Consider the following 15,965-nt stretch of genomic DNA (forward strand, 5'->3'; position numbering starts at 1 on the left):
TTTTCAGGAACAAACTCAGCAGGGAGCTCGCTCCTGGACCATCTGAATGCATACAGTGCAGGGTTCTTTGTTTTTATTTTACAGAAACGCCGAGAGTCCATGTCGACACAGTCTTACCTCAGAATCATCATACTATAGACTCGGGGAGGATGGGAGGGGAGGGCGGGGCTTAACTAGTGATCATGACCGTAAAAAAAAGGACTATTTTTTATTGCTTCTCCTTGTCTCTGGTGGTGGGTAACTTTACAGCTCGTTTTTTTCGCTTTTTCCTCGACACCCCGATATATAAATATGTAAACTGTACATGACGACATAAAAGCACTATTGAAGTTTGATTGTTAGGTGTGCACTCGCAGCATGAGGTATTATTATTCTTTATTGTTATTCTTCATATCTCAGAAAAAGTGACAGAACAACACAGCTTTTTTGGAGATAAATTTAGAAAAAGAAAAAAAGAAAGAAAAACAATGCAGTGGCGTATACCGATGTCAAAGCAAATACCCGACCTCTGACCCCAATTAAAACAGACACAAACACGCATCCCCCGTCACTCCACCTCCTGCCCCCGCCCCCCGTGTACATGCCAGTGCCCCCCCCCTCCCCCATGTGTTCCAAGTGCCAATGACTTTGTGAATTCCTAACTGTGACCCAGTAATAAAGATGATTGCACATAAACTACTGTAAAGAGAAAACAAGAAACCAGACTGATAAAGAATGAGGAAAAAAAATCTGAATATCTTAATAAAAGGTTTGTAACAAACAGCACGGATTTGACTCTTTATTTACTTTTCAAAAGGAGCTGATGTTCTTCAAATCTACAGGAAAATCAGCTTCTTTCTTGATTTATAATGTCAGGAGGTAAAGTGTAAAATCACTGGTTTTACATCTTTGAGGAAAATAAACTAATGTTCAGCACATTTGAGCTGAAGTTTACAATAGTGTTGGATTTTTGTGTTTTTAAAATGAGTTTGTTTCAAGAGTGGATTTGTGTGGAACATTCTTCATTCATCTAAAATCATTTTTCAAAAGGCTCTGTTTTTGGTGACATTCTGGTTTTTAGGTCTTTTTTGCAATTTTTTTCGGGTCTGTTTTAAAGCAAAAAACATTTCGGGTCTGTTTTTACGCAATTTTTTCCTATTTTCCTATTGAATTTTATATGTGAATTTTTTTTCCCAGTCAGTCTTTATGTCTGTATTTATGAGATAATTTTTCAGGTCTGTTTTTACGAGATTTTTTTTTTTCAGGTCTGTTTTTACGAGATTTTTTTTTCAGGTCTGTATTGATAAGATTATTTTTTGGGTCTGTTTTTATGAGATTATTTTTCGGGTCTGTTTTTGATAGATTTTTTTTTTTCAGGTGTGTTTTTACAAGATTTCTTTTTCAGGTCTGTTTTTACGAGATTTCTTTTTCAGGTCTGTTTTTACGAGATTTCTTTTTCAGGTCTGTTTTTACGAGATTTTTTTTCAGGTCTGTTTTTACAAGATTTTTTTTTCAGGTCTGTTTTTACGCAATTCTTTTGGGGTCTGTTTTTCAAAACTACTGTGCCGCTGTCATGATGCAGAAAACTCTGAATTTTGACTCTTCCTCGCTAAGCCACTCACCTCATTTTACAGTAGAATCAGACTCGTTAAAAACATAACTTTACCATGTTCTTGTGACGTCAGCCTCGCAGATGGTCTTTCTTATGACTCTTGAACTTTTCTGGACACAACATCAGATAAGTCTGGACTCACCGTCGAGCTGCAGCAGTGGGTAAGGTGGAGGACTTCTGGTCGGAGAGCACACATTTCGCCCTTTTGTCTCTTCTTGTCTCATCTGCAGCAACATGGAGATACTGAGTGGACCCAACCAAGCCTTTGTAGTGTTCTTCTGTGTGGACGACACAACAACAGTGTTAGGCATCCCATCATCATGCAGTAATACAGGTAAATATGTTGTCACTCTGTGATGGAGAAAAAGCTGTGAGAAAGCCACTGTTGTGGAAAGTTAGTTCAGTAAACCCCCCCCCCCCGCTGTAATGAAAAAATAAAACCTGCTGCAAACATTAGATTCTAAATACCTTCACTTCCTGAAGCTGCTCATGTTGTGATAAGTGTACAGGAATCTTCAGAATTTCAGCTGTAGGCAAGTTCAAGATCATCTAACAGGCTTCTTCACCTCTGACTGACTGGTACGTGCTACTCGGAACGTTTTTTTGGACCCTGTGCTGTGACTGTATGTGTGATGTAATAATCTAAGGAATAACAGCTCCACGATCTCACCTGAGTCCTTCTTCTTATGAGCGGGTGAGGATATATATATTATTGTATTAGTAATATGGATATATAAGGATATATTAGTCGTTAATCTCCTTGCGTCTTTACTAGCGTCCATCCATCTTCTACTGCTTTATCCTCCACGTGTTTTGGGTTAGGGTTATCAATAAAACATGCAAAGAAAGGCTGTGAATTTTTACATATACAGCAACGTGTATATATATATATATTTATTTCTTTCAAAGTCACATTTTTAAGAAAAGAAACTAAAGCCTCTCCATGTCTTTTAAAACAAGGACTTTGTGAATGGCTTGTGAAAGTTTTTAATCACTGATTTTTAAAACTTGAGTTCAATTCTTAAAAACTGGCACTTTAATCTTGTAGCAGACAATCAAATGAATTTACTTAATATTATTTAAAGAGACATATAAATATACCATCTGATTTCTTCATATCTGATATGTGATTATAAATATTAACGTCTTCTCCTCTGATAATATTTTTCCAATATCATGACTGCCACGTGGTGGTTAAGTGGGTAACTTTGTTTCCTAATGGCAAGGTCACCAGTTTGGATCCTAGTTTCTCCCTGAGTGCAGGTGGGTTCTCTCTGGGTTCTCCGGCTCCCTCCCACAGTCCAGAACCATGCAGAGGTTTAACTGGACAGGGTGTAAGTGTGAGTGGATGTGAGGACGTCTGAGTGTTGTGGCCCTGCTACTGCTGCTGCTGCGATGAAGATGATGATGATGATGGTGATGGACTGGGATTGGTTTCAGCTAAAGCAGCAGCTCTTATGTGCAGAATAAAACAGTGGGAAATTAATGGATTATTTCAAGATTATGTCATTTCAAAGCAATTGTATATTGAGTCAGTAAATGGGAAATCTTTGTTACCTTTGTTAATAAGGGATTGTCCTAATGTTTTGTAGAATAGCTTTAAGGAATTTATCTGCAAATACACTCATTTAAAATTTCTTTTCAAATATTTGAATATGCAGAAACCAAATCTAAGCCATGTAGGAGTGAAAATAATGTAAAAAAGAAAAAGAGAGAAAAGATCTATAATATTATAATATAAAACCGGAGCTGAGGGCCGTGATTGGCCCACATGCCAGACTTTGGACCTGCCTGGTGTAAAGTGTAAAAGAGAAATCAGTCACAGTCAATAATTCTTTTTCTTCTTCTCTGGAGTTAAAGCACTGGCTGCATTCATGATGTTACATTGCTGCCATCTTCTGGAAGTAGAAAACCTCTACACTATTCTTTCTCTCCTCCTCCTCTCACTGTAAGTCCCTTATTTTTCTCATCTTAATGTTGGAATTGCAACGTTGTCATAGTCTACATTCTCAGGGCTCTTAAGGCTCTGGAATAATATATATTCTATAAAAGTCATTAATCACAACTCTGAGAAGATTATAACACGTCATATTTCCGTTCACGTCATTTATTTCATAATAATGATAAAATTAATAATAATACATTTGAATTTTGAACGGAGCCTCTGCATATCACGTGGAATAACCAACCAGCTCTGGATTATATTTATGATAATCCTTCCACATCAATGTAAACTTATTATAAATAATAAATAAAAGCTAAATTAAAATATTTGTAAACTATAACTTTTATATTTGTTTGTTTTTTTCACCAGCTGTACCTGGACTTGGACTGTCCAACAAACATCAGGTAATCTTTTTTTTTCCCAAGAGATTGTAATTTCCCTAAACTCTTCTTTGTCTTTTCCCGATACAAAGTGATCTATGGGTAAAACGAGCAAAAAGGGACCTACAAATCAGAAAGAGAAATCATTTTTAAAAAGTTAAAGAAAAATACACCAGATTTTTTTTCAGGGCCTGTTCTCGTAAAAACAAACCCCGAAAAGAAATCTCTTAAAAACAGACCCCCCCCCCCCCAAAAAAAATATATATATATAAAAAAAGTTTCGTAAAAACTGACTCAAAAAAAGTTTCATATTCTCAGAAAAACCAGACCCAAAAAAAAGTTTGTAAAAACAGACCTGAAAAAAAATTCTCGCAAAAAAAAAAAGACCCTAAAAGAATTCTCGTAAAAACAGAACAGGAAAAAAGGTTTTGTAAAAACTGCCCCTAAAAACATTTTTTTTAAATTATTTTAGGTGAATGCGATGCGCCTCCGTAATTTTGTATCTGTGTAAAATAATGAACCCAATACTTACGATGTCCGCCAACATGTCCCACGTCTCCAGACTGGATCCATTTCAGATAAAGGTTTCTTGACCATTTTTTTGGGCTGAGCTCTTATTTCAGCTTGGAGATTTCAGGCTCATAGTCCTCCACTTTCTCCAACAAGATCTCCGAGTAGCCGGGGGAATAGTACCTGACCACCTCCTCTGGGAAACAGTCATTTATTACTCTGATGTACTTCTGCAGAGCAGAGTCAGACTTGGCCTTGATCTCTTGCACCTTCGCCAGACCCCCGCTTGTCACAAAAATACGCCGCGCCAAGCTGTCGTGAGGCAGTACTTTGCTGAACTGGCACACGACGTGCTTGAGGATGTTGCTCGGCGCGTCAAAGAGAAGCGGCTGCAGTGATGGCAGGTCGGTGCATCTCTGCAGAATACTGTTCAGTGCCGTCTTAGCTTTAATCTGCAGGTCTTCCGAGCTGCCGGTGTTCATGTAGAGCTGGAGCAGTTTGGGCAGCAGGCCGGCTTTGGCCACGGCGTTGGCATGCTGAGTCGTGTGACCGCCGATCTGGCTGATGGCCCAGGCCGTGGATGCTTTAATGTGGTGATCGTGCTCCTGGGACAGACACAGGGTCAGCTGGGGCAACCCCTTGGAGAGAACGACGGCCATGGCGAGTTTCTCGCTGTGCGCCGCCACGTATCCCAGCATCAAGATCCCTGGTAGCCGAAGATCTCCACGGCACTCGGCCAGATAGTCGATCACCGCTGCCAAGCCACCACTGTTCACGATGACCTGTGACAGCTCCGGTGTGTGTTTCACGATCTCCTTCATCAGAGAAGCGACGTTCATCCTCACATGGTCGTCTGGATGTTTGAGGCAGGCAACCGCGGCAGGGAGGACCTCGGCCTCGATCACCATCTCCGCCATGGTGACCGTGTGCTTGCTGATCTGGCTCAAGGCCGAGAACACCTGCCTCTTCAGTTTTGTGTCCGGGCTGTTGATCATCTGCACCAGATGTGTGATGGTACCACATTCCACCACCATCTGCGTCAGTTCGGGGGTATGCTTGCAGATATCGCTGATTGTGGCGGCCGCGGTTCGTTTCAGAGCCATCTCGGGTTCTCGAAGGCACATGACCAGCAGCGGGATCGCGCCAGCATCCACAACAGACTGTGTCAATGTCGCACTGTGCCGCGCAATGAAGCCCAGAGTCGTGGCTGCTGCCTCCTTCACCAACGGGTCAAACTCCTCCAGGCAGATGACCATTGCATCCAAACCCCCACATGACACGACCGCACTGGACAGCCCGGTGGAGTGTTTGGCGACTGCACGCAGCACAAACGCTGCCGCTTTCTTATAGAGCCTGTTCTGCAAGCCCAGAGAGTGGACCAGAAGGGGAAGGATGTCCTCCTTCACCACGGCCTCCGCCATCTCAGCACTGTAGTTGGCCAGGCGACCGAGAGCCACGGCCGCAGCCTGCTGAATGCTGGGGACCACGTCCAACAACAGGGCGCGGAGCATGGCCATCGCACCGGCATTGTGGAGGATTTCTATATTCTGGGGTCTGGATGCCAGATCAGCAACAGTTTGCACGAAATGCAACCGTGATTTCTGGTACTCCTGAAAAACTTGTATGATTTGTCGCTGACTCATTTTTATTCAGATGTAAAAAGCCACTTCCATCGGCTATCACATGTCTTCCTCTGGCACTTCCTTTGTCAAGGTAGTCTTAAGAGTTGTTTGTTGTTCAGTTGGCAAAAAATACCTCCACCAGGTACTTTTACTTTGAAGTTAGAACACTTCAAAGAGTTTTGAGAGTGACGTCATGTAATGTCACTCTCTCAAAATCCTAGCTTGTCACTCCCAAATCTAAGTCCATGGTAGTGATGGGGAGATTCCAGCTAACAATCTTTGGTTCCCAGAACGTTCTGGGAACGTTATCTTTTAGTTGCAGAAACCTTCCCTGAAGGTTCCCTCCTAGGTTTTCCTGTGGTTCATATGGAAAGTTTTCCTAACATTCCCCTAACGTTAGTTTTTGGTTGGACGTTTGGTTCCCAGAATGTTCCCTGGACAATATTCTCTTTTAGCTGTAAAACAACAACAACCAAACGAGAACATTGTGTGGAGACCACGGTGCAACCACAGGTTTTTGGTTCCCTCAACATTTAGGGGAGATTAGGCTCCGGCCTAACCCTGAGGGAACGTTGTCTAAATGTTAGTTGTTGGTTTGATTGTAACTAGTCTTCGTACAACCTTTGGGGAACGTTCTTTGTGTTAGGGTTGAAGCTTCTCTGGTAACTTATTCACTCAGGAAAACCAATTCCCCCACGAAAAAAAAATTATAAAATAAATTGTAAAAACAGATCAGAAAAAAATATTGTAAAAATGTATACAGAGACCCTGTAATTTTTTTTTTTTTTTACATAAAAACAGCCCCCGGAAAAAAATCTTGTAAAATAATTTTTTTTTTTTTTTGTAAAAACTGAACCTGAATAATAAATCGCATTAAAAACTGGCCCCGGAACAGACCGCAAAATTTATTTTCCGTAAAAACAGTCCCTGGAAAAAAATATTGTAAAAATGTATACAGAGACCCTGGAAATTTTTTTTTTACATAAAAACAGCCCCCGGGAAAAAAAATCTTGTAAGAGAAATTTTTTTTTTCCCGTAAAAAGTGAACCTGAATAATAAATTGCACAGACCGCACATTTCGTAAAAATATTGAAAAAAAGACCCCGGAAAAAAATCTCATTGATATTGAATATTTTGCGACATCACAAACAGATCCAGCACAACCAAATACAACTGGGAACAACTGTGTTTTTTTTACTCATTTATTTGTCATTAATTCTTCGTGTGAATGTCACGTTAACTTGAATTTTTTTTTTACAAAAAACAACATAAACATGTATCAAACATTCAGGTAAGCTGTCTGATTGCTGAAATGCTTCTGTATAGTAGGCGTCCCGAGGTACAGCACATACAAATAACTTTGAAAAGTAGAAGTGCCGTTTATCCGCCGTTCCATTCGTCACGTTCAGACACTGTGGGTCTGTTTTTGTTAAATGTCGGGTTTTTGTCACAGCCACTGTACTCGCAGCTCTGGAATCACAAGTAGGTGTCTTTGCACGTTTAGATCTGGGGTAAAGATTAACACAATTCGCCTGTTGTCCTGCTCCCTCCCTCCCATGTGCAGGGCGTTCAGCCATGCAAAGTCCACATCAGTCAGCAGATCGGCTGGCGGCAAATCTCTTGTTGCAGAAATGAACCAACGTGGACCTGTGAATCAAAAAGTGAATTAAACTGTAAATCAGTTCACCTTAAGGTCTGTGTGTAAAACGATGCACGTGAAAACTTACGATTTCTTGGCATGTGTGGTCCATCTCCTCTGTTGTCCATTTCACATAAAACTACTTAATATTTGTTGGTTTTGTTTGGCATCTAGACTGTGGATAGTCTTCTTCTTCTCCTTCGGTGTTCCCAGCAGGCTGCACACTCAGAGGTGTAATGCTGCCATCATCCACAGTTTATTACAATTCTTAATCACAGTTCACGGTTCTTAATCCCTTGCCTTCTTCTTAGGTTTAGTTGTGATTAATTGTCGTTTTAATATTGTACTCGCCTTTGATCTGTTGTGATGTCATAAGTGACATCAAGACCGCAGGTGTGAGTGTGAGAGTGGATGGTTGTTTGTCTGTATGTGTCCCAGTCCAGGGTGTGACCCTTCCGCCTTTTGCCCCATGTCAGCTGGGATTGGCGACCCTCATGTGGAGGATAAAGCGGTAGAAGATGAGTGAATGAATAAAAGAATGCCCCTTCAAGTTGGGTTTCCAGGTTGGAGCAACCTCACAAACCCTCACTGAAAACATTTACATATATCCCTCTGAGGAACGACTCAGACGATGATTCAACATAGAAGAAAACAGCTGCTCATTTGGTGAAAAATAACATTTAAACAACAGACCATGTATTTTTCTCATGTGACACAGTACATGACATCACACCCAGCTTCTTTCTCCAAGAGATGACATCACATTTTGGATTCATTTGGAAAAAACGCCAACACTGAATGAGAAAAATGTCCTCCAAATTTCTATGTACCTACTTTAAAATTAGTACATTAATTGTACATTAAATCCTTTCTTATATATTGTATGATACTGTGAAAACTCTTCTCAGTGCTATGAATAAGTGAGTTGTGATTTTATTTATTAAGGTTATACCCTGCGATAAGAGTTTACTTCAGAGCAGACGTTGCTTCAAAATGGAGGACTCGTCTGAAACCCCAGACACAGTTGAAGGTATTTTGTTTCTGAATATAAAAATGAATTAAATCCTTAAATTGCACATTCACTGGCCCTTACCTTGTTGGGATATTAGACATCATTGTATTGTCATGTTACATGCCCATAAAAAAAAAGACATTTTATTTATATATGAATGAACACATGAACAACACATGTAATGTATTCATTATAAGGTGAATTAATTTATTTTCCTTGGCTCCACTGTTACAGGACAGACTTGAGTCTATTACACATTGATAAAATCACCTACATGTACAGTATAACATATCTGGCTGTTTTGATAGTCTTTGACCAGCAGGGGGGGGTTGTGTGCACATTAATGAAGCCTCATCATCTGCTCATCATCACTACTGTTACTGTTTGTCTGAATGAGAGAGAAGAGTCCGAGTGAAGAGGGCAGAGTTGGCGGACCAAACCATTTTGCACCTTTTGGAAAGGGGTCAGAGGGCCCTCAATGAGCCACCACTATTTATTTATTTATTTGTTTCCCAACTCGATCAATAATTTATTTAGCCAATTTAAATCTAGGCTCTTATATAAAATAAGTGCTTTGCTCATTAACCCACATTTTCTAATTTGTAATTTCTAGTTTGCGTGGATTCTCTGGTGATGTTCCATGAAAACATGTTAGAGGTCACAGCGGCTCTGATCGTCCCTCCTCCATCTGAAATTTCGGTTGTATAATGACAATCATTTTATTTCAAAGCTGCCTCACATGAGCTCGAGAGACACTGATGGAATTCGAGTGCAGTTGCTTGGGTTTTTGCTTCAGGGGATAGTAGAAGCCCATCAGTAGCACATGAGAACTAATGAGAATAATGTGGGTAAACAGCAGGTTGAGCTTCGATGAGCAGCTTCAGGAAACAAAATGACTGCTTGAAGTGGTGAAGAATTGTTTTCACTTTTCATTTCGTCATGATTTGTCTCTCGTGTGAACCACCATGTGTCTCTTCAGATTACTCTTGTTGGTAAAACTTTTCCCGCAAACGTCGCAGCGACACGGTTTCTCTCCTGTGTGGACCATCGTGTGCGTCTTGAAGTAACTTTTGTGTCTAAAGCTTCTCCCGCAAACGCCGCAGCTGAACGGCTTCTCTCCCGTGTGGACCATCGTGTGCGTCTTCAGAGAACTCTTCTTTGTAAACGTTCTGCCGCATACATCGCAGGCGTACGGCGTCTCTCCCGTATGATCTCTCATGTGATTCTTGAGGGAATTCTTCCGCTTAAATCTCTCCCCACAGATGTTACAGCTGTGCGACGTCTCGCCCGTGTGGACCATCATGTGTCTCTTTAGTAAGAAGTTCTGAGTAAATCTTTTCCCACACATGTCACAGCTGCACGGTTTCTCACCCGTGTGGACCATCATGTGCGTCTTGAAATTACTTTTCTGTTTAAACCTTTTCCCGCAGATGTTACAGCTACACGTCGTCTCTTCCGTGTGAATCATCGCGTGTCTTTTCAGCAAAGATTTGCGTGTAAATCCTTTCCCACACACGTCACAGCAGCACGGTTTCTCTCCAGTGTGGACCATCATGTGAATCTTAAAATTGCTCTTGTGTTTGAATCTTTTCCCGCAGATATCACAGATGCATGGTTTCTCCCCCGTGTGGACCATCATGTGCCTCTTGACAAAACACTTGCGGATAAATCTTTTCCCACAAACATCACAGCTACACGGTTTCTCTCCCGTGTGGACCATCAGGTGTCTCTTAAAGTCAATCTTCTTTGTAAATCCTTTCCCACAAACATCACATTCAAACGGCTTCTCCGCTGTGTGGACTCTCTGTTTGTGTGTCTGAGGTTCCTTCCAGTCAACGTCACTGTCTTCAGTCTGAGACGAGTCTGGAGTCTCGTTGTCATCGTTATCTGAGTGGACATGATCATCTCCACCAGCTTCTGTTTTTACCGGTCGTGCTGAGACGGTGGCTGGGGGCTCCGTCTCTCTGCTTTCGTCAGTTTCGCTGTGATGCGGCGACGACTGAGGTTTCTCCTCATCGTCTTCTGTCTTCACAAGGACGATAGTGAGTGAGAACGTGTTGCAATCGACCTCCTTCAGAAGCGGCTCTTCCTGTTCCTCTTTGATGTGAGGACTCTCTGGGTCGTCTTCAGTCTTCACATGAACATCAGTGAGTGACAACAACTTTCCATCATCAGCCTTCTCCAGCACGTGAAGCTGCTCTCCCTCCCGAGTGGTCCAGATATCTTCCTGTTCCTCTTTAATGTGACGATTCTCTGAGTCAGCCTGATCTGGACTGGTGATCATCTCAGTGGGAACCTCTTCTTTGATCACCAGCAGATGTTGGACATCTGCAGGGAACAGAGAAACACACAATATAAATGTACCCTCAAATTGTATTTTTAATAAGAACATAAAAAAGTAAAGTTATCAATACGAGACGTTATTTTTGTGCCATATTGTTGAGCACGCACAGGCGTGTTTTGTAAGTGCGTACTCTTGTGTTTTGCACATTTATTCTTTACAATCTTCACACTAAACAGCCTCAAATAAATAAAGACACCAATGCAACGGCCCTACATTAAGTTTCTGACAACAAAACAGTGCACATTCACAGAAATAAGGAAAAACTAAAATGATAAAGTCACAATAATTAAACAGAAATTAAATAAAACAATAATCAGCTGCTGGTTATTTAAATAACAAAAAGGCAAATCATTGTAACTCTCCTGTATATAATGTTTGTATTTTGCTGTTGTGTCCTCTTACCTGTTGGACAGTCCACTAGAGGGCGTCTGTCTTCATTCAGCCTCTCTGGGTGATCTAAACTGAGTCTCTCATGGTCCAAACAGCTGTGCTCCATCATTCCGTTCACTGTTTACGCTATCATTAGCAACGAGCTAAGCTAACAGCTAACAGTGACCTGAAGTTTCTGTCCAGCTTCACCGTGTGTCCTCCTGTCTTCACGAGCGGTGACGGTGACTCCAAACACGAAAGATAACATGAGCTAACACGAGCTAACTCAGTGCGGAGCACAGACGCTGATGCTAAAAACAATAATAGCCCTGTTGTACAAGACGAGCAGGGCGTACAGCTTCCTGGTTAACGGTCCCGCCCACAGCACGCATGATGGTAAGCCATATACGTAGACGCCTCATTACATTACGTGATTCTCTACGTCTAGCGTCGCCGCCATATTGGATGGGTCTCCTCACGCTAGGCTAACACGAGAGTTACCTGGATCTACGTGATAAATATATCATATAAACGTGATAATTATATTGTATAAACCAAAATTTCACCAAAATGTCATAGTTTAGTATGTTGTCCAAATCTGACAAAAAAGTGATAGGTTAGTATTTCGTCCAAAATGTGACAAAAAAGTCATAGGTTAGTATGTCGTCCAAAATGTGACAAAAAAGTCATACTATAGTATGTTGTCCAAAATGTGATAAAAAAAAGTACTATAGTATGTCGTCCAAAATGTGACAAAAAAGTCATAGGTTAGTATGTTGTCCAAATCTCACATAAAAGTCATAGGTTAGTATGTCGTCCAAAATGTGACATAAAAGTCATAGATTAGTATGTCGTCCAAAATGTGACAAAAAGTCATACTATAGTATGTCGTCCAAAATGTGACAAAAAAAGTCATAGGTTAGTATGTCGTCCAAAATGTGACAAAAAAGTCATAGGTTAGTATGTCGTCCAAAATGTGACAAAAAAGTCATACTATAGTATGTCGTCCAAAATGTGACATAAAAGTCATAGGTTAGTATGTCGTCCAAAATGTGACAAAAAAGTCATAGGTTAGTATGTCGTCCAAAATGTGACCAAAAAGTCATAGGTTAGTATGTCATCCAAAATGTGACCAAAAAGTCATAGGTAAGTATGTCGTCCAAAATGTGACATAAAAGTCATAGGTTAGTATGTCGTCCAAAATGTGACAAAAAAACTCATAGGTTAGTATGTCGTCCAAAATGTGACCAAAAAGTCATAGGTTAGTATGTTGTCCAAAATGTGACCAAAAAGTCATAGGTAAGTATGTTGTCCAAAATGTGACCAAAAAGTCATAGGTTAGTATGTCGTCCAAAATGTGACCAAAAAGTCATAGGTTACTATGTCGTCCAAAATGTGACCAAAAAGTCATAGGTTAGTATGTTGTCCAAATCTCACATAAAAGTCATAGGTTAGTATGTCGTCCAAAATGTGACATAAAAGTCATAGATTAGTATGTCGTCCAAAATGTGACAAAAAGTCATACTATAGTATGTCGTCCAAAATGTGACAAAAAAAGTCATAGGTTAGTATGTTGTCCAAATCTCACATAAAAGTCATAGGTTAGTATGTCGTCCAAAATGTGACATAAAAGTCATAGATTAGTATGTCGTCCAAAATGTGACAAAAAGTCATACTATAGTATGTCGTCCAAAATGTGACAAAAAAAGTCATAGGTTAGTATGTCGTCCAAAATGTGACAAAAAAGTCATAGGTTAGTATGTCGTCCAAAATGTGACAAAAAAGTCATACTATAGTATGTCGTCCAAAATGTGACATAAAAGTCATAGGTTAGTATGTCGTCCAAAATGTGACAAAAAAGTCATAGGTTAGTATGTCGTCCAAAATGTGACCAAAAAGTCATAGGTTAGTATGTCATCCAAAATGTGACCAAAAAGTCATAGGTAAGTATGTCGTCCAAAATGTGACATAAAAGTCATAGGTTAGTATGTCGTCCAAAATGTGACAAAAAAACTCATAGGTTAGTATGTCGTCCAAAATGTGACAAAAAAGTCATATTATAGTATGTCGTCCAAAATGTGACAAAAAAGTCATAGGTTAGTATGTCGTCCAAAATGTGACCAAAAAGTCATAGGTTAGTATGTCGTCCAAAATGTGACCAAAAAGTCATACTATAGTATGTCGTCCAAAATGTGACATAAAAGTCATAGGTTAGTATGTCGTCCAAAATGTGACCAAAAAGTCATAGGTTAGTATGTCGTCCAAAATGTGACCAAAAAGTCATAGGTTATTATGTCGTCCAAATTGTGACCAAAAAGTCATAGGTTAGTATGTCGTCCAAAATGTGTCCAAAAAGTCAGAGGTTAGTGTCATCCAAAATGTGACCAAAAAGTCATAGGTTAGTATGTCGTCCAAAATTTGACCAAAAAGTCATAGGTTAGTATGTCGTCCAAAATGTGACAAAAAAAGTCATAGGTTAGTATGTCGTCCAAAATGTGATCAAAAAGTCATAGGTTAGTATGTCGTCCAAAATGTGACCAAAAAGTCATTGGTTAGTATGTCGTGCAAAATGTGACCAAAAAGTCATAGGTTAGTATGTCGTCCAAAATGTGACAAAAAGTCATAGGTTAGTATGTCGTCCAAAATGTGACAATAAAGTCATAGGTTAGTATGTCGTCCAAAATGTGACAAAAAAGTCATACTATAGTATGTCGTCCAAAATGTGACAAAAAAGTCATACTATAGTATGTCGTCCAAAATGTGACAAAAAAGTCATAGGTTATAGTATGTCGTCCAAAATGTTACCAAAAAGTCATACTATAGTAAGTCGTCCAAAATGTGACCAAAAAGTCATAGGTTAGTATGTCGTCCAAAATATGACCAAAAAGTCGTAGGTTAGTATGTTGTCCAAAATGTGACAAAAAAGTCATACTATAGTATGTTGTCCAAAATGTGACCAAAAAGTCATACTTATAGTATGTCGTCCAAAATGTGACCAAAAAGTCATAGGTTAGGATGTTGTCCAAAATGTGACAAAAAAGTCATACTATAGTATGTCGTCCAAAATGTGACAAAAAAGTCATAGGTTAGTATGTCGTCCAAAATGTGACCAAAAAGTCATACTATAGTATGTCGTCCAAAATGTGACCAAAAAGTCATAGGTTAGTATGTCGTCCAAAATGTGACCAAAAAGTCATAGGTTAGTATGTCGTCCAAAATGTGACATAAAAGTCATACTATAGTATGTCGTCCAAAATGTGACCAAAAAGTCATAGGTAAGTATGTCGTCCAAAATGTGACAAAAAAGTCATAGGTTAGTATGTCGTCCAAAATGTGACCAAAAAGTCATAGGTTAGTATGTCGTCCAAAATGTGACCAAAAAGTCATAGGTTAGTATGTCGTCCAAAATGTGACCAAAAAGTCATAGGTTAGTATGTCGTCCAAAATGTGACCAAAAAGTCATAGGTAAGTATGTCGTCCAAAATGTGACCAAAAAGTCATACTATAGTATGTCGTCCAAAATGTGACAAAAAAGTCATAGGTTAGTATGTCGTCCAAAATGTGACAAAAAGTCATAGGTTAGTATGTCGTCCAAAATGTGATCAAAAAGTCATAGGTTAGTATGTCGTCCAAAATGTGACCAAAAAGTCATAGGTTAGTATGTCGTCCAAAATGTGACCAAAAAGTCATAGGTTAGTATGTCGTCCAAAATGTGACCAAAAAGTCATAGGTTAGTATGTCGTCCAAAATGTGACCAAAAAGTCATAGGTTAGTATGTCGTCCAAAATGTGACCAAAAGGTCATAGGTTAGTATGTCGTCCAAAATGTGACATAAAAGTCATAGGTTGTATGTCGTCCAAAATGTGACCAAAAAGTCATAGGTTAGTATGTCGTCCAAAATGTGACCAAAAAGTCATAGGTTAGTATGTCGTCCAAAATGTGACAAAAGGTCATAGTATAGTATGTCGTCCAAAATGTGACAAAAAGTCATACTATAGTTTGTCGTCCAAAATGGGACAATAAAGTCATAGGTTAGTATGTCGTCCAAAATCGGACAAAAAAGTTATAGGTTAGTATGTCGTCCAAAATGTGACCAAAAAGTCATAGGTTAGTATGTCGTCCAAAATGTGACAAAAAAGTCATAGGTTAGTCGTAGTTAGGCAAAATAGTGTTATTTTCCATGATTTTACTTTGAAAAACTCTCTGTTTTGCGTAATATTACTTTGTAAAACAGGGAATGTAAGGACGAGGTGGCCGAGTGGTTAAGGCGATGGATTGCTAATCCATTGTGCTCTGCACGCATGGGTTCAAATCCCATCCTCGTCGACAGTCTCTGTATTACAGCATGCAAACAATTAACTACAACTTTGTCTTGTGTCAATAGGTTTATTTGAGAAATCAAATATGACAGACTTCAGAATGTCATAGTTTAGTATGTGGTCCAAAAAGTCACCGAAATTACATAGTTTAGTATGTCGTCCAAAATGTGACAAAAAAAGTCATAGGTTAGTATGTCTTCCAAAATGTGACATAAAAGTCATACTATAGTGTGT

At 39.6% G+C, this 15,965-nt stretch overlaps 2 protein-coding genes and 1 non-coding gene across 3 annotated transcripts; 1 reads left to right on the forward strand and 2 right to left on the reverse strand.

Annotated features, from left to right (window-relative positions):
- Positions 1 to 4,530: 4,530 nt before the first annotated feature.
- LOC131466772 (sperm-associated antigen 6-like) lies at positions 4,531 to 6,069 on the reverse strand. Its single transcript, XM_058640211.1, has one exon. It carries the CDS (start codon positions 6,067 to 6,069, stop codon positions 4,531 to 4,533), a length of 1,539 nt encoding a protein of 512 aa, XP_058496194.1.
- A 2,807-nt stretch (positions 6,070 to 8,876) lies between these two features.
- LOC131467134 (gastrula zinc finger protein XlCGF57.1-like) lies at positions 8,877 to 11,820 on the reverse strand. The gene is made up of 2 exons (XM_058640866.1): positions 11,446 to 11,820; positions 8,877 to 11,027 (listed from the first exon to the last, which is right to left on the reverse strand). The coding sequence occupies exons 1-2, from the start codon at positions 11,540 to 11,542 to the stop codon at positions 9,637 to 9,639; spliced, it is 1,488 nt and encodes a 495-aa protein (XP_058496849.1). The 5' UTR covers positions 11,543 to 11,820; the 3' UTR covers positions 8,877 to 9,636.
- A 3,836-nt stretch (positions 11,821 to 15,656) lies between these two features.
- trnas-gcu (transfer RNA serine (anticodon GCU)) lies at positions 15,657 to 15,738 on the forward strand. The gene has a single exon. It is a non-coding gene; the product is annotated as a tRNA-Ser (tRNA).
- Positions 15,739 to 15,965: the final 227 nt, after the last annotated feature.

The sequence above is a fragment of the Solea solea genome, chromosome 10, assembly GCF_958295425.1.
Source record: "Solea solea chromosome 10, fSolSol10.1, whole genome shotgun sequence".
Lineage (NCBI taxonomy): Eukaryota > Metazoa > Chordata > Actinopteri > Pleuronectiformes > Soleidae > Solea > Solea solea.